Genomic DNA, 18874 nt, shown 5'->3' with positions numbered 1-18874 from the left:
ATGTGTTTATCTTTTTTGAATGCTGAGTAATATTCCATGGTATATATGTACCACATCTTGATCCAGTCATGTATTTTTGGGCATTTGGGTTGTTTCCAAAGCTTAGCTATTGTAAACAGTGCTGCTATAAACATAGGGGTGCAGGTGCTCTTTGGAATTGATGTTTCTGTGTCCTTTGGGTAAATACCTAGGAGTGGAATTGCTGGATCATATGGAAGCTCTATGTTTAGTAGGTCCAGAAATCTCCACACAGCTCTCCACAGTGGTTGGACCAGTTTGCACTCCCACCAACAGTGCAGGAGAGTTCCTTTTTCTCCACACCCTCGCCAACATTTGTTGTTGCTAGTTTTTTTAATATGTGCCATTCTCACTGGTGTAAGATGGTATCTCATGGTAGTTTTGATTTGCATTTCCCTGATGACAAGTGATGTTGAACATTTTTTCATATGCCTGTTGGCCATTTGCATTTCCTCTTCAGAGAAGTTTCTTTTTAGCTCTTCTGCCCATTTTTTTGACTGGATTATTTTCTTTGTTGTTGTTGAGTCTCATCAGCTCTTTGCAGATTTTTGTGATCAGTCCTTTATCATTAGTGTTGGGTGCAAAAATGTTCTCCCAGTTGGTGGGGTTTTTCTTTGTTTTTGTTATTGTCTCTTTTGCTGTGCAGAAGCTCTTTAATTCGATGTAGTCCCAGCTGTTTATCTTTGCCTTCACTATCACTGCTTTGGGTGATGTGTCTGTAAAGATGTCTTTGATTCAATGCTATTCCAATCAAAATTTCAATGTCATTCTTCAAAGAAATAGAACAATTATTGATGAAATTCATATGGAATCACCAAAAATCCCAAATAGCCAAAGCTCTACTGAAAAAAAAAGAAGGAAATGGAGGCATCACACTCCCAGACTTCAAACTATACTACAAAGCCATAATCATCAAACTGCATGGTATTGGAACAAGAACAGACATACAGACCAATGGAATCGAATAGAAAAATCCAGAAATAAACCCACAGATTCATGGTCAACTAATCTTTGACAAAGGAGCAAAGACTATGCATTGGAGCAAAGAAAATTTGTTCAATAAATGGTGCTGGGAAAACTGGGTCGCTACATGCAAAAGAATGAAGCTTGACCACTACCTCACACCATACACAAAAATCAACTCAAAATGGATTAAAGAACTAGACATAAGACCTGAAACCATAAAATACATAGAAGGAAACATAGGCGAAACACTACGGGATTTGCACATCAAATAAATACAATTTTAAAGCATAGGTAGAAGCTCATGACAACAGGTTTTCATTTTGAGTATTCTATCAGTGTTTTTTCTTAATGTATTTGTTCATTTGTTTTAGATCTCTATCCTAAACTGTATCCAGAGCTCTCACAATACATGGGCCTGAGTTTCAATGAAGAAGAAATACGTGCAAATATGGTCATGGTAACTGGAGCACCAGTTCAGGGGGTATGTATAATGTAATTAATTTTGAATTATGTAAAATCATACTTTACATATAGAGTCTCCTTTTTGTGGCACACAAGTTTATAACCTTAACATTGATCTCTCTCTTCAGAAATTTTAGACTGCCTTTGGGATATCACTTCTTAAATATATTTTGTACTATCACCACTTTTCTAAGTTACTAGCAATTAAAGATTCAGATGCCTTTGACTAGTCTATCCTTTGTTTTCCACATTTAGTCTTGCTAAGACCTATTGATCTGTTTCTGCCATGTTTCATGTATTCACTTTACACGTTTCAGTTGTACTATAACCCTGTTCATGATATCTGTACTTCTAGATTGTTGTAGTACTTTCTTCCTTTAGTAACTTCTTTCATATAGTACTAAACCGCTGCTACACTAATCATTTGAAAAATGGGCAATTGCAGGGGGGTACTAGTACTTAGGAGGAGTTGCAGTGAGACTGTCCAGACAGCCTGTATTTGTGAAAGCTGTGGGGTGGAATCTACGCTGCCACTGGGGTTATGGGCTAAAGCTTTACTTACTTTTGTTTTCTTTGTTTTACAACCTTTCAGAAATACAAGAACCATTTGTAACTCACAAGTACACAAAATCAAGCCTGTTATCTCTGATAGAATGAAGTTACTCTTAATTCTTTCCCCAAAAGGGAACAATAATACCAGTTATTATTGTCTGGGCTATGGTTTATGGTATTGATTACTCTGTGATACAAATTATCCCTCTAAGTCTTTCCCAGCTGAGTATTTTTAACTTAAAGACAAAAGTATAAAGTTAATTACCACCAATAGTTCATGTATAAAGACAGAAGAAAACAGGGAGGAACAAAAAGATTAATTGCTATATTTACAATTTACAGATAGAAGCGGAGAAGATAGTCATAACTGTTGTGATTCTTTGGTAATTGGTCACAAGGCCACAGTTAACATGACTCTACTCGATGTCACTCCTTTGTCCTTGGCTAGGTCTTTTGCTTATCTTTTTTTTTTATACTTAGGGTATACCTTTTAAAACTTCATTTTTGAAATGCCTCAATTTACAGGGCTCTTTAGTACCCCACCTTTCCCTTTTTTGTGTATTTTAATTTGTTGCTGGGGATTTTCGGTAACTTTCCACATACAATGAATTCTTCATTATACATACTGTATTTTTGATCTCCAGATGCTCCATCTGGTTTTTCTTTGTTCTGTATTTCTCCTCATTTCTTTCAAATCCTTGAGTATACTGAGCATGTTTATAGTTGCTATTTTTAAATCTTTCTGCTAATTTCAAGATCTGTTATATTTTTAATATATTAAAAATATAGTGCTTGTTGATATGCATGCATTGTTTTAGTTGGAGCGGGACATTCTGAATTTTACATGGTAAGGTAAAATTACGCTGTAATTTAAAGAACATTGGCACTTTCTGGTAAGAATTTAAGTTGCATATGGTCAGTGTGATCATTCTGAGGTTTGTTGTGCGTTTTTTGGGGTAGGTCTAAAGCCTTTCTTACAAGGGTAGGGTTGCCCGACTGCTAAAGAAATATGTGCTCTCTGGTTCTCTACTGAATGCCCTGTGTATTCATCCAGCATACTCCATCCTTACTGGTGGGAACTTGAATGCTTTCCAATCCTCTGTGGTTTCCAAGAACTGTTCAGTGTGTTTTTTTCCTGGCCAATGGAGCTTTACCTCACACGTATTTGTATGCGTGTTCAGCTGTAGATTTGAGTCCCGTGAACAGATTTTAGATCTCTTTCTCTGTGTAGCTCTCTGTTCTCTGGGGCTTAGCCCTGTAAATGCAAGCTGCCTTGCTAGCTGCTTCAGCTTTCCTAACCTGCTCCTTGAATCCTCAACTTAGTGAGAGCATGTGCTCTGGTTAGGAGTCATACCTCTCTGCTGCAGTCTAGATAGTGCTCTCGGCAGAAAGCTGATGATCACTGGGCTCACCTCATGTTTTCCTTCTCTTAGGAATCACCGCCCTATACCGCCTAATGTCCACAGTCCAAAAATCGTGACCACCTGTTTTTCCAGTTTTGTAGTTCTTCATGGTAGGAGGGTAAATCTGGTCCCATCCCAACTGTAAGCAGAAATCTGTTTTTCCTCATAATTTTACTGTTGGACATGGAAGACCTAATAGACATCCCAAAGAAATTTCAGGGTTTCAAATATGATCTAGAATGTATTATCTAAAAGCAACCCAGTTAATCTTGGTAACCAGAATTAATCAACCTAGCCAGTAGTTAGTAACCTTTTCTTGCTTTGTTTCAGTGGCATGTGAATCCAAAACAGTTAGCTAGAGATCCTCTAATTCAGGGAAAAACTTTGTCCCTTAGTGGAGGCATTCCTCCCCTGAAAATAACACCTCCAAACTACAGAGCTCAGTGAGAACAGGATGCTGGAGTTTTGTGTGTGGGTGTTGAGAAATAACAGGGAGAGAAGAACCATTTCCACAGCCACAAGTTAGTGTTCAGACCTTGTATTTCAAGCCTTGGTGGCAGCTGCATCATGTATTTGGTTACTCATTTAAAGCATATCCTGTATTCTGTAATATAGAATCCAGCCTTCCAACATGTTGTCTCCCACTGACACCTTCATTGAATGGAGGTGAGAACCGATAGCTTAAGAACCTGCAGTGCTCCAGGCACTGTGCTCTGTGTGGTTAGTAAAGTAGTAATCCACAGAGCACCTCAACCACCGCAGCTTTAGTGCAGCCCATGTTCCAGATAAATAAACCAGTATTTATGATATGTCAAATAAGGAAAGTTAGTGAATAGAGTGCCAGGGCTGTATTTTCACATCATGATCATGTATATTCTCTGAAATGTTGATATTTGAGCAGAAAATTGAATCAGATAAGGGAATGAAACGTGAATATCCGGTAGGAGAATATTGCATGTAATATAGACAGAGAACTCAAGTGTCTTCAGGCAGAAATGAGCTTGGTAGACCCAAGAGGCAAGGCAGAAAGTGGTAGGGGATGGCATTGCAGAGGGAGTCAGGGCCACATGGTCTGGATTGGGATCTGGGTAGTGGGAGTGGTTTAATTGATTTAACCAAAAAATTTTAAAATGATTTCTAGCGTGCTGTGTGGAGAATGGATAATAGGAGGGCCAGAGTAGAAACGGGGGATGGTAGGTGTTTTTAGTACCTTTTGCCAGAGATGGTTTAGTTTACTCTCTTGATGTGGGGGAGGAGGCAGAGGTAAAGTGGTATTAGTCATAATTAGTCATAAAGAAGAATACATAGTAAGTACTTAAAAATACTTGGTGGAAAAATAAAGATTTATTTTCCCAAAGTAAAATCCACTCCAAAGCACGCTCCCTCCTTTGCCCTCTGTTCTGGCTAAACAAAATAATTTGCTTCTGAAGATCTTCTGTCCCATTCCCTAGTTTTCCTGTCTCTTATAGTTGTATTTATTTCGTCTTTAAACTTTAGTCATTCACTGCAGTAATTTCTGGCATTGTGTTCTGGTTTATAAAATTGTGTGTGTGTGTGTTCCGTTATATTGTCACCTTTAGATTATGCTGACTTTAATTACCATGAATTCTGAACAAACAAATTTGTGTATGTGTACCTGTGGTCTGTGTGTAGCTCTTTTTGTACAATTGATTCTCTTGCCATAATTATTTTTTAAAATTTATTTGTATATATTTTACATCATTGTTCATTTATGTATAGTGTTTGCTTTCTTCTGCCAGTTAGGTGTATTCCCTGTAAAATTCCCACCACCAGTTCACCTGTGCACCATCACCAGGGTGATGATGTCCCCGTGCTGTACCCTCCCGTTTTGATTCCTCTCCCTCCCATGCAGAATGTCTCTGATTTATAGTTGCCCATTAATTTGTATTTTTATTTATTATTTTTTTTCCTGATCCCTTATAGTATCATAATTCTTAAGGTAGAACAGAGAGTTTTCTCTTTCTGTAACAGATTCCTGTTAAAAAACTTTGGTAAATTCTTCCTTGATACACTTTTTGGTTGAGGAAAGGTTCCACTTAAAACAAGAAACCAGTTTTAGTCAAGAAAACTTGAAGGAAAAATGAGAGTTTAAATCATGGTATGTGCCATGAGTCCCTAGTATAACTTTTAGGATGGTCTGGTTTGTGCTTCTCATTGGCTAAGGCATATTTATTTATTAAAGAGGACAAGAGACACTATTTGATTGTCTTTCATGTGCCAGCACTCATCCAACATTTCAGTTGAAGACTAGCTAAAAGTACACGGGAAACAAATGCTGGGAATTCAGAAGATGACAAAGTAAGTCATTGTATCTGGAGATAATAAATGAAGCGTAAATATGATGAATTAGTAAATAAAAACCAAGGTCATTTTTGCAAAAATCAAACTGTCTAAAGGAAGTAATTTGCAGATTATTTTCTATGAAACCACAATTGAGTACATTCAAATTAGTTATTTAATATTTTTTTCATGGAGAATGTTTCAAATACTGACACATTTTGTATGTTTTGTCAGCAGTTGGTACCAAGACCTTCTAGTATGAACTATATGGTGGCTCCTGTGACTGGTAATGATGTTGGAATTCGTAGAGCAGAAATTAAGCAAGGGATTCGTGAAGCTATTTTGTGTAAAGACCAAGATGGAAAAATTGGGCTCAGGCTTAAATCAGTAGATAATGTAAGTATTTTTAATATCTATTGGACTTTGTCTAAATAGCTTATTGGATATTAAGTGGCCAATGTTAAAATAATTTGAAATAGAAAGAACCTTAATTCTTGTGGTACATTTATAATTGAGAGTATTTTAAATCTAATAACTTAAATCTGTCCACTGGGATAAATTCTATTTTGAAGAGGGAAAGTTGGGACTTCCAACATTATCTTGAATGAATGTCTTTTTCTTTTTGAGTCCTCTTAGTGGCGTTCATTGTCTGCAACATACACGTTTGTATCATGTTTGTATAATTTTTTTTTTTTTTTGGTGTAATGTTTGTATAATGAAACCCTGACATTTGAAAGAGGACATATGGCATTTGTGGAAGTTAAGAAAAAACTAATGAGATTAGTGAGAATCAGTGGTTGTCTGATGTGTTATTTTCTTTTCTTTTTTTTTTTTTTTGAGGTAACATTGATTCCATCTCTTCAGATATAAGATATCACACCATACCCACCACCATGGCACCCACAATCCATTGCACTATCTCCCCTCTTTGCTTTCCATTCGTCCCTTGTGGCGGCTTCCATTTTACAATTATCTTTATAGGGTTTGTTTTTAGTTTGGTTTCTCCTGTTTTGTTTGTATTCCACCTCTGAGTGACATCATTCAGTATTCGTCTTTCTCCTTGTCTTTTTTCACTTAGCATAAAACCCCCTTCTAGCTACATCCATGTTGTCTTAAATGGTGAGAGTTCATCTTTTTTTTTTTATAGCTTTGTGTACTAATACTGCATCTGATGGGTCATTTTAAAACCCATGATGGTCATTAAACTAGTGAAATGTTTGCAGTTTATTTCCATCCTTCACTTTGAATTTAATCATTTTCTAAGCAACAGTGATTTTCTCATTATGTCAACCATTACTTTGCCTTTACAATTATTTTATCTCTCACCTTACTATACTGAAGTAATGAAGCCAGGTTTATTCTCTGAGGAAGCATTTTGAATAGTATAAGGACATGCTGTTTCTACCCTGATGTCTGCTTTTGATCAATACCTTTGTCTGTTAGATCCCTTTTTATTAAGACTTGTTTACCTCAGTGTGAAAATCTTTTCACATAAAAAATGACCATGAGAGCGGCGGTGCGCTGCAGTCAGTGGTTAAGACCAGTTTTGGCAGGAAGCTCTTAACCCTGGCTGCTTCCCCAGATGGTTGAATCTTTGCACACTCATGGTTTATTCAAGACACAGTGTTACTCACAGAACACTGAAGTTCTGACTTCAGTGCTTCCCTTCCTTTTCAGTGAGTAGAATATATGCTGCCCCTTATGCAAATGTTTCTTCTCTGCTCCATTTTCTGTCCTAAAGAGACAGGATACACTTCACAGGGTCCTGCTTGCTACTGCACTCGTCCTTGCAGGGGATTTGGTCCACTTGGCCAAAGGTCATTGGTCTGACCACTTTGCAGACTGCCACCTAATTTCCAGGTACTGCCCTAAACTAAAGTATAAGATACATGACAAAAATCATGTCTGGCCCACCTAGAGATGGCAAGAGAGTCTAACCTTGTAGATGCTTTTATATTTTACCAAGTTTACTCCTTTTTATACTTGTTTGTTTGTATTTTGTTCAACATCTGATTTCAGAATTTATGCAAGTAGAAGTGTGCTTGTGGGTTCCTAATGAACTGTACTTGAGTTTTCTTTATTTCACTGTAGATTCTTGAGAAGAACCAAAGTGGTATTGAATATGCCCACTTTTATTGGCTACTAAATAAACCCTAATCTTATTTGTTTATTTGTAATTTGGCACCTTTAAATAGATCTATGACCTTAAAGTACTATCATTTAGTAAGCTATGAAACAAATCACAAAATTTCTAACACTTGACTCCTTTCCCTCAGGTAATGATCTTATGCTAATAAACATTGTTATCAGATGCATAGCTTACCTTTGTTATAGTAATCTCACTTGAGTCTTCTTAGCCATTTTATTCCAAGGTGAAGGGTATGGTTGTGGTTGGTCATGATTTGAGGTAGAAATTACCAATGAGATCTCATTTTGTGACCTAATTTCTTCGGATTATTACCTTCATAAAATTTTTTGTTTCTTTTTTTGGGGGGGTAACAATAGAGACTCATGTTTTTTTTCTTTTTTTAATAGGGATAGAATCCTAACCTAAGCAATTTGATCTTAATTTTCCAGCACTTAAAAACTGTGGTAAATGACTAGTTGTTTTCTTATCCTCTAGGGTGTGTTTGTTCAGCTAGTGCAAGCAAATTCTCCGGCCTCATTGGTTGGTTTGAGATTTGGGGATCAAATACTCCAGATCAATGGGGAAAACTGTGCAGGCTGGAGCTCTGACAAAGCACACAAGGTGCTTAAACAGGCTTTTGGAGGGAAGATTACTATGACTATCCGTGACAGGTAAGCTGTTCCTGAACAGTTCAAATTGTAATTCCAGACTAGTTTTCCAATTTTTTCGACTTCTAGGGTTTTTTGAGTGTAGTATTTTGTTGTAGAAAATGATCAGATTTTTTTTTTTAAAGATTTATTTATTTATTTATATGAGACCTGGGTACAGACCAGATGCGTGGGAGGGTGAGAGGATTCACTAGAGACAGAGCGGAGAACAGAACAGGCAGACTGACTGAAATACACTGCTGAGGGGAGCAGCGGGCGCGACAGGAGAGGTCTGCCGCGCCATGTGGGACCCTCATCGGCTGGCCAGGATTGAACCGGCACTGCAGAGGCTGCGGACAGCTTCACAGTGCTGCGCTCAACTGCGCTCGCCACCACGGGAGACCCTGATCAGATGTTATTGATTAGCCTTATATCCTTTCAGTTACTGAGGTGCAGGCTTTTCTTAAGTAGTTTTTACTTTTTTTTTTTTTTTACTAGTACTGTGGTTTTGCATAAACATTATAGTTTCTAGAGTTCATCCTTTAAGAAGATACTTTCCTGCCTTCATTTATCTAGAAAATAGGAAATGTATCTTGAAACAGTAAGCAGCATGGCAGCTCTGGCCTCACTTTCCAGTTTACTTCTTAGCCCTTTAGCCGAGGGTGTTCACGCACAGTCACAGCGTCTCTTCAGAACTACTAAGACGGCCACAAGTTCTGAAAACCAAAACTGGCCTTTTGGGTAGCTATAAAGCTCTTGTCAAGGTGGGAGAGTGGGACATTTTAGTTACGACATTTTATTTATAAATAAAGTTTATTTATCAGTAACTTTGAGCACATGAAGTCCCTCTGTTTTCTTGCCCCAGCCCTTAGACAAGGCTTAGGGTAGACCCTTAGCACATTGTTAACAGTTAGCTTTTCGGTTTTATTCTTCTTCTTTAAACTTTTGTGTTTCCATTTTCCCACATACGTAAGTATTTAATATTTTGTAGGTAAATGCTACAAAGTCTCCAAAGCGAGACTTGGGCCAGCAGGAAGATATGACTGTTCTGAATTTAGATATAATTATAATGTATGATGTAAACATAGATTTATCAGAAACCTCATATAGGAATGATGGCAGGGTTGTAGAGAGGTAAGCAAGCGTACCCGGCATGACAGCTTTTGAGAGAAGATAGTCTGGCTCCCTTCTGTGGTAGCTGTGTTGCCTTCCTTTCAAAAAGGCCCTCAGGAACTTAGGTGTTCTTTCTTTTACAGTTCTTTTAAAATACAGCAAAAATATCTTCTATAAAATTTCCAATATCAATATGTAAGAATTACTACATTTTTTTTTAAGATTTATTTTATTTATATATACAAGAGCTGGGGTACAGGCCAGATGCGCGGGAGGGTGAGAAGATTCACCAGAGACAGATCAGGGAGCAGAACAGGCAGATCTATTGAAATACACCGCTCAGGGGAGCAGCGATCTGCCATGTCATGTGGGACCCTCCCTGGCTGGCCGGAACTGGCGCTACAGAGGCTGCTAGCAGCCTCACAGTGCGGCGCTCAGCCGCCTGCGCCACCAGGGAGGCCCTACAAATTTTTTTTTTTTTTTTTTAAGATTTATTTTTACTTATTTATGCAAGCACTGGGTACAGTCAGAAGCGCGGGAGGGTGAAAGAATTCACCAGAGCCAGAGCGGGGAGCAGAGCAGGCAGAAGGACCGAAGGACACTGCTGAGGGGAGCAGCGGGCGGCAGGAGAGGTCTGCGCGCCATGTGGGACCCTCCTCCGGTGGCCGGGGAGTAGGCGGGGATCGAACTGGCGCTGCAGAGGCTGCGGGCAGCTTCGCAACCCAGCGCTCAACCGCTGCGCTACCGGGGAGGCCCCCTACAAATGTTTTTAATAAAGGAAATACTTCCTAAGAATAATTCATCTCCAGGAAATACTAGAAGTTAGTAAAAGATACAATTTAGTTTTTGTTGAAACTGATTTTTGTTCAAAGCCTCGCTCATTCTTAATATTAAATTACAGTGAATTCTATAGGGAAAGCATACTCAAAATGCATGAAGATTTGTGTTTTTGATACTTTAAAAGAAGGAAATCCTCGATTAGAACTAGGCAAATAGTAATAAAGATTAAAAAAAAAAAAAAAGAACCAAAAACATTGATGTCAAGATGCTTTGTGAATGTACAGTATCAGAGCCAAACTAAGTTGTTATTAGTGCCATTTAGAGTTTATTATTACAAAGTATCTGGTATGGCAGAATAAAAATCCATTAAAATGTTTACCTTGGATTTAAATTTTTAATTGAATCCATTATATTTGTAGGCCCTTTGAACGCACAATTACCATGCATAAGGATAGTACTGGACATGTTGGCTTTATCTTTAAAAACGGAAAAATAACATCCATAGTGAAAGATAGTTCTGCAGCAAGAAATGGTCTTCTCACAGAACACAACATCTGTGAAATCAATGGGCAAAATGTCATTGGATTGAAGGTAAGAAACAGACGTGCTGCTACAGTTTTATTTTAGCAGATGTCTTTTTCATGTCTGTTCAGGTGCCTGCTTTCATTCGATCTCCAAATATAGAAACCCCGTGGGATGAGCAATGCCGGGACTGGGGCTCTGGCTGTGCTCTGTGTAAGCTGTGTCTCAGGCCAGTCACAGGAATTATGTGGGCGATTATCTATTCCTATAACACAGGGGCTGGACTCTAGATGAGCTCTGAAGTCCCTGGAGCTAGAATTCTGTAAAGGAGGGGCACTGAATGTTTGGATGACATTCTAAATGACTGATTGCCCAGTTTTAATCCAGGAATTGTAGGAAATGAAAACTAGCTTATGTATACATAAGATACATCATTTTATGTATTTTATTTTATTTAAAATTTTTTATATCATTGTTCATTTTTAAATAATATTTGCTTCCCCCATCTCCTCAGGTGCAGTCTCCATAGTTTCCTTCACCATTATACCCATACACCATCACCTCAGTCCCCTGTGCTCCTCCCTCCCTCTGATCCCTCTCCCTCCTCTTCTCCTGCAGTATGTCTCTGATTTATAATTGTCCGTTTTTGCTTTGTTGTGTTTGTACTGTTGTTATTTTTTTTACATAGATGTCTTATTTGGTTCCTCTATATTCCTGCTGTAAGTGAAACCATCTGATATTTTTCTTTTTCCTTCTGGCTTATTTCACTGAATATAATTCCTTCTAGCTCCATCCACGTTGCTGCGAATGGCATGAGTTTATCTTTTTTGATTGCTGACTACTATTCCATTATTTATATATACCACATCTTTGTGATTCAGTCATCTGTTTTTGGGCATTTGGGTTGCTTCCAAGTTTTGCTATTGTAAATAGTGCTGCAATAAACGCAGGGGTACAGGTGTTCTTTTGAATCAATGTTTTTGAGTCCTTTGGGTAGATCCCTAGGTGTGGAATTGCCGGGTCATATGGTAGCTCCATTTTTAGTAGACTGAGGAACCTCCAGATAGCTTTCCATAGTGGTTGGACCAGTTTGCACTCCCACCAACAGTGCAGGAGAGTTCCTTTTTCCACCACATCCTCACCAACATTTGTTGTTGCTAATTTTTTTAATATGTGCCACTATTACTGGTGTAAGGTGGTATCTCATTGTGGTTTTGATTTGCATTTCCCTGATTATAAGGGATGTTAAACATTTTTTCATATGCCTTTTGGCCATTTAGATTTCCTCTTTGGAGAAATGTCTTTTAAGTTCTTCTGCCATTTCTTGACTGGATTGTTTACTTTTTTGTTGAGTCGTGTGAGTTCTTTGTATATCTTTGTGATCAGTTTTTTATCAGTTGTATGGAGTGCAAAGATTTTTTCCCAATCAGTGGGATGTCTCTTTGTTTTGGTTAATGTCTCTTTTGCTGTATAGAAGCTTTTCAGTTTGAAGTACATCATTTTAATAGTTTTTTTTTTTTCCCTTCCACAAATTACTAAAGATTTTAAGGACTTACGGTTTTCATTAAGACTTGTTCATTTCCTAAACTGAAGAATACATAGTTGGGCCTCCTTGGTGGCAGAGGGGGTTAAATAACGTCTCAGCGCTATCAAGCTATCACCAGCTACAGTGGATGAGTTCAATCCCCAGCTAGGGAGGTGACCCACATGGTGCAGCAAACCTCTCCTGTCTCGCCCACTGCTCCCCTCAGCAGTGTATTTCAGCGGATCTGCCTGTTCTGCTCCCCATTCTGTCTTTGGTGAATCCTCTCACCCCACCCCCCACCTCTGGCCTACCTTCCAGTTCTTGTATGCATAAATAAATAAAAATAAATCTTTAAAAAAACTACATAATTAACTGAAGGGATATGGTAATATTGTATATTGGGAAAGTTATTTTGTTAATGAAAGGACTTTGCTAGCAATTTAACTCAGTTTATGTAAGCAGTTTTATTGTCAGCTAAGTATTGTAACTGTAGAATTAAATTTGGTAAGCAAAATGATAAATAACAAGGATCAGGATTTTAGAGGTAATACATAAGAGGGTATATATATTGTATATATATTTTTTTACTGAGAATAACAGTTTCACATTTATAAGCCTCAGTAGAATTAATTTTCATTATGTGTTTTTTCAACAGGACTCTCAAATTGCAGACATACTGTCAACATCTGGTACTATAATTACCATTACAATTATGCCTGCCTTTATCTTTGAACATATCATTAAAAGGTAAGTAAATCTTCAGCCTGATGCTTGTGGTCATGTGTCTTAATATAAGCACTACACTTTTCTTTTTAATTCCCAAATCTTTTTTTTTTTTTCCCAAAAATCTGGACATGTCAGTAGGTAGAGCTTCTTTTCTTCTATCCTTTACACTTGCACTTTAAATTTATTTTTTTAAGATCCACCACCAAACCATCCATGCCCATACCTCTGCCTCCCTCCCCCATCCCTCATCCTTTTCTCCTGTTCCCTCTGGTAACCATTGTCTTCTTTTTGCTGAGTTCAAATTTTTATTTCGGGCCTCCCCGGTGGCGCAGCGGTTGAGCGCTGGGTTGCAAAGCTGCCCGCAGCTTCTGCAGCGCCGGTTACATCCCGGCTGCTCTTGGCCACCGGAGGAGGGTCCCACATGGCGCGCAGACCTCTCCTGCCTCCTGTTCGCTGCTCCCCTCAGCAGTGTACTTCAGTCCTTCTGCCTGCTCTGCTCCCTGCTCTGGCTCTGGTGAATTCTCTCACCCTCCCGCACTTCTGACTGTACCCAGTGCCTGTATAAATAAATAAATAAATATTTTTAAAAAAAAAAATTAGTCCTTGGATTGTTTGCATGTAAATTTTTGGGTGTTTATATTTCTGTGGATGAGTGAAACCATCCAAAATCCGTCTTAAATTTTTTGACTGATTTCCCTCAATATAATCATTTTCATTAATCATTTTGCCCCACATGCCATCTCATCTTTCTTCTCAGCTGTGTAATAATTCATTGACTATATACTCCAGTTTCTCTTCCCTTCATCTGGTGAAGCGCACTTGGGCTGGTTCCATGATCTGGCCATTGTAAATAGTGCTGCTATTTACAATGTAGAGAGATCTTTTTGTATTATATTTTTCACATTATTTGGATAACTATCTAACAGAGGTATTACTGGGTCATACAGAATCTCCATTTTTATTTTCTTATTTCCATACTGTTTTCACAGGGACTCTACCAGCTTGCATTCCCACTAACAGTGGATGAAAATTCCTTTTCACCACAGCCTCACCAACATTTGTGAATTCCATTCTTTTAAACATGGGCCATTCTCAATAAGGGTGAAGTGGTATCTCGTGGCTTTAGTTTGTATTTATTTCTCTTACAGTAAATGTTGTTGAACATTTTTTTCAGATGTCTGGTAGGCCATCTGAATGTCTTTATAGAGAGGTGTTTGTTGGGGTCCTGTCCCCATTTTTTAGTTGGATTGTTTGTTTCTCTGTTGTTGATTTGTGTAAGTACTGTGTTAATTTTGGAGATCAACCTCTTGTTAGATGTATGGTATGCAAATATTTTTTTCCCATTCTGTAGGTTGCCTTTTTGTTTTAGTGATGGTTTCTTTCGGAACCAATTAATATATTCCCACTTGTTTACTTTTGCTTTTGTTTCCCTTGCTGCTCGGATTGTATTCCCAAATTTATCTTAGTGGTAGATGTCCTATAATGTGTCCCCTGTGTTTCCTTCAAGTGCTTTATGGTTTTGGTTCTTATGTCCAAATCTTTAATCCATTTTGAATTAATTTTTGGTTTTGGAGTTAAATATGGATCTTGCTTTTTTTTTTTTTTTTTTTTTTGCATGTGGCTATCAATGTTTCTCAGCACTAAATCGTTAGTCCTTTTACCTAAGGGATTAAATTGCTGTTTATAGAAATCTGAAGTAAATTATTTAGAGGAATTGTTTTGTAAGGCTAACCCCTCACAACTTCCCAAGTATAAATTTCACTATGTGCTTCCTATAAATTTTGATACTTCCTAGTAGGAAATGAGGTGCACAGGTAGAATTGGGTAGGCTTTCATTCCAGCTTTCAGTTTTTCAGTAAAATTATCTGTGGTTATACTATGCCTGTCACTCCTTTACTCAGTAGAAACCTCCTTATGATCATTTATGATGGGAGAATTCTTGCCTGTGGGTTGTTAGCAGTTAATTTTTTGTTCTCTGGAGCATATCAAGAGGGAAACAGGAAGTATGTGCAGGTGCATTGCTAGTTCAGAATTGTGACCTGGAAAGCTGAATAGGAAGAATAGAAAAGGGGCTGCAAGAGTTGTTGTTTTTAAAAGCCAGACTTAACATCATGGATATTTTTGCCAGGACAATTTGGAATCCCTCTTTCAGAATCTAACTTGCATGTGAAAATCAAAGAGATTCAAAAACAAAACACTTGTAGTGAAATTTTTGGTTCAGCTTTAGGTAAAATTGATAGCTAGCTACTCTTGGGGGTGGAGCTGGGAGAGGGAATGAATTACTGTGAGGACTAAACTAGTTGGAGAGTTCTCTGGTGGAGAGTTTTCTTAAACCATTGATAGTCTCCTCCCCCCCTCCCCATCCCATTTTCTCCTCAGTTCATAATAGCGTCATTTTCTTTTTTTTTAATCATTAACATGAAAAGCTTTGTATCTTGATTTTTCTAGCCAAGACAGCCTTTCACACTAGGTATCAGTAAGCAGTTACGATATACCTGTGACCCTTAGATCTGAGCTCACTAAAAAGAACCTCCCCATCACTCCACTGGGTGCTAATAGGTCCCAAGATTGAATTGGAATTTTCTAGTCTCCACATAGTATTTTTGGAAAAAGAAAGCCAAGTTTCAGCATTTAATAAAAATGCCTCTCTTGTAGGATGGCACCAAGCATTATGAAAAGCCTGATGGATCACTCCATTCCTGAAGTTTAAGTCATGGCACAATGGAACCTTCGGTGACCTACTCCAGTTTACTTCTTTGACAACTTCTTTATTATGCACATGAAGCTTTCTAGGAGCCAGAGAGCATATGCTGCATGAGGACCTTCCTGTCTTACATTATGGCTGGGAACCGTACTGTTTGATCTCATATCTTGTTCAGACTCCAAGATAGTTGTAGCCTTATCTGGGTTTTACAGATGTGAAACTGAAAATATTTACTAACTTTCATAGAATAGTTTCTCTACTGGAAACCTGATGCTTTTATAAGCCATTATGATTAGGATGAATGATACAGGCTTAGCTTTGTGTTAGAACTGGTCACCTTTATTCTAGATTGCCAGTAGTGCTGTTCATAGTACTTTAGTTTTATGGTACATTTGCATTTTTACTATGCTCTCAACAGCACGACAATAGTGATTGCTTTTGATAGTTTTTAGTTCTGTGTATGTGCATAGTGTGCGTACGTAAAACACCAATACATAACACTGGTTTCATTCCACATAAGCATTATACAGTGTATGTATGTTGCAAGAGATTGTGCTGATTATCATTAAATTTTAACTACCTTCACTTAATATGCTTCAACTGTCGCCTTAACTTTGTTAAGCATCTAGAATTAAAGCCAAAATATAACTCTTGCTGCCTTTCTGAAACCTAAAATACACTTCTAGATTAAGCTGACATGTACACTAGCCCAGAACAGTGTAACGGTGTTATATACTGAGCTCTAGCATAGCTGCTTAGCTGCATTTGAGATTTTCTAGTCATTGTGTAATGGAAACTTAATTTCTTCTACAAGTTACTGTATCACTTGCTCAGAAATATATCACTGTATTATTTAATGTAAAAATTATAGTAAGTAGGATAAACTTTTGACTCCCTTTTTTCAATCAAGTGGGATAATACCTAATCTTGGCATTTTATTCTTAACATTATGTAACCTAGTTACTTTGAACCTTACAATAATGTCTTCCCGATAATCAGTCCCATCTCCTGACTCCCCTTCCTGCACACAGAATGGCAGTGACACTTTATTCTGATTTTTGCCTATTCTATTTTAATTAAATATGATAAATAAAGTTAAATTTTAGTTTGTCTGTTATTGCTTCATTTGGAAACACTCCATAGCTTTCACCAAACTCATCTATGACCTAGAAAACAGGTATATAAAATTCATGTCCCAGAGCAGCAGACATCCAGGGGCCCTGAGAAAAGCCCTCTTGCTGAGGGTGTCTGGAAAAGTGCTGCCAGCTCAGCCCAGCCTTGACTTGCAGGAGACAGCAGCAGTTCAGTGCAGCTATTCATTCTCCCTGGCAACACCCGAGAGCTAGGCATGTTTAATGACACTTAAAACTGACTTTGAAAATTCTGTTGCCTGGTATCATTCAAGGGTCCCCCCAGCCACACTGCCTACAAGATAGAGGAATGTTTTTAAAAGATAATAGAAATATTTTAAATTACATAATTAATGTGGTTCAGAAGCTGACTATAAAAAGGCTACCAGTGTTATTTCTCTATAGCTTACCTTCTTTAACATTTAGGAAAGCAAACAAGGCAACGTTTCCCGTTTATCTACCTGGGTATCTGGATTTGGGTCTGAAGAGAGTTTTAAAACTATTAGAAGAGTATTTACATCACTAAGTATACTTTTCTAGAAGGATCAATACTTGATTTGCTTAAAAGGTACTAGTTGTTTAAATAAGAAAATGAAAACTACTTTCATTACAGAAAAATACTTTTAATGTCGTAGAAAAGATGAGCATTTAATAACTATAATGAAATAAACTGTCCCTATACACAGCAAACTTACTGTTACAAGAACGGCTAGTCCTTCCCCAGGTTCTTAGAATCTGAGGACAGCAGGTTTTAGAAAGTAACCACTCCATGAAACACATACCCAAAAACCTAATGGGCAGCAATTGTGTAGATAAGGACAACAAAATAGAGTGACTCAGAATTAGTAGAGAATACTGCACATTTTCTTGGAAAATTCTAAATTTTTCAGTGCTTTCTGAAAGTTTCTCCAGATATTCTCTTTGCCACCCAGACTTCTGATCAGCCTTGTACTGGGATGATCGTCTGCCTTACAGATGGGATGTTTTCTCCTTAACACTGCCATAGCTGTATGTCTTAAAGGATGGCAACTAATGGCTTTGAATGAAGTCATCGTGGTTTAGACGGCTTAAAACCACAGTGGTAAAACTTCTAATTACTATCATTGCACATTCACCAGTTCACTTAAAAGTTTGGCTTAAAAATACATTAAATAGAGTTCAATTTAATATTCGAAAGGAAAAGGCACTTAATACTGCAATTTCCAGAACATGATTTGTCTGTCTTCCCCTCCTGTGATGATACTGCTACACTGTTCGTTCATCCATACACATGTCACAGCACCTGGGAGAAAGAGACACTATGGTTAGGTAGTAAGTTAACAGGAGGTCCCCAAAGATACACTGGTAAATACTATGTTGTACTGTCTCATTCTTTCAATAAATAAAACTTTGTTGTTTATTACAAGGGACATTTACAGAATAAGAAAGTATTTCAACATAAAACTAATGCCAAAATGACTGGGAGATATGGGGACAGAGCAAAATGCTAATAGTTATACACCCCTGCAACAAAAGTCAAAAAACACAAGAAGGGAGCAAGTGAATTAGTGTAAGTTTCCTATTTCCATTTTTATTGGAAGGAGGGTCAAATGTTATTTGAAACTTGTAAGTTGAAGGGAAAAGCATAGGCATATCATTTTAATATTAAAATATAAAATGGGGAAGAAAATAAAGGTGGGAAGTTACTGCTCATACTGGAGGTAACTACTTACAACTGTAACAGAAGAATTAAAATTCATAAATCCTCCAGATAGGAGGAAAATATGCAAATGTTCAAAATGATAAAAACAAGGGGCAGAACATTTATATACACTACAAACACATCCTCTCATCAATAAAAGGACATGCATCCCAAAAATAAACTAGAGAAAGTTGTCTAAAAACTGGGAAGTAGGAA

General features: G+C 37.7%; 2 protein-coding genes across 5 annotated transcripts in view; one reads left to right on the top strand and one right to left on the bottom strand.

The window, feature by feature from the left end:
- The window catches only part of SDCBP (syndecan binding protein), a 37154-nt gene extending 20197 nt beyond the window's left edge, over nucleotides 1-16957 (top strand). For 2 of the 4 annotated variants that reach the window (XM_037506346.2, XM_054692255.1), the window contains exons 4-9: nucleotides 1356-1465; nucleotides 5940-6098; nucleotides 8326-8501; nucleotides 10790-10961; nucleotides 13073-13164; nucleotides 15799-16957. In XM_037506346.2, the coding sequence (XP_037362243.1) occupies nucleotides 1356-1465; nucleotides 5940-6098; nucleotides 8326-8501; nucleotides 10790-10961; nucleotides 13073-13164; nucleotides 15799-15853 (764 nt within the window). In that variant the 3' untranslated portion in view covers nucleotides 15854-16957. Of the gene's footprint in view, nucleotides 1-1355; nucleotides 1466-5936; nucleotides 6099-8325; nucleotides 8502-10789; nucleotides 10962-13072; nucleotides 13165-15798 lie in introns of all 4 variants that reach the window. The other 2 variants (XM_054692254.1, XM_037506340.2) reach the window with 2 other exon arrangements.
- A 626-nt stretch (nucleotides 16958-17583) lies between these two features.
- Nucleotides 17584-18874, bottom strand: part of NSMAF (neutral sphingomyelinase activation associated factor) — a 66963-nt gene continuing 65672 nt past the window's right edge. Inside the window, exon 31 of the mRNA XM_054692253.1 lies at nucleotides 17584-18259. Within this exon, the coding sequence (XP_054548228.1) occupies nucleotides 18165-18259 (95 nt within the window). The 3' untranslated portion in view covers nucleotides 17584-18164. The remainder of the gene's footprint in view (nucleotides 18260-18874) is intronic.

This window comes from Talpa occidentalis, unplaced genomic scaffold (assembly GCF_014898055.3).
Source record: "Talpa occidentalis isolate TD23 unplaced genomic scaffold, MPIMG_talOcc4v2.1, whole genome shotgun sequence".
Classification (NCBI taxonomy): domain Eukaryota; kingdom Metazoa; phylum Chordata; class Mammalia; order Eulipotyphla; family Talpidae; genus Talpa; species Talpa occidentalis.
The sequence above is the reverse complement of the archived record's forward strand: the minus strand, read 5'-3'. Positions and strand labels throughout refer to the sequence as shown.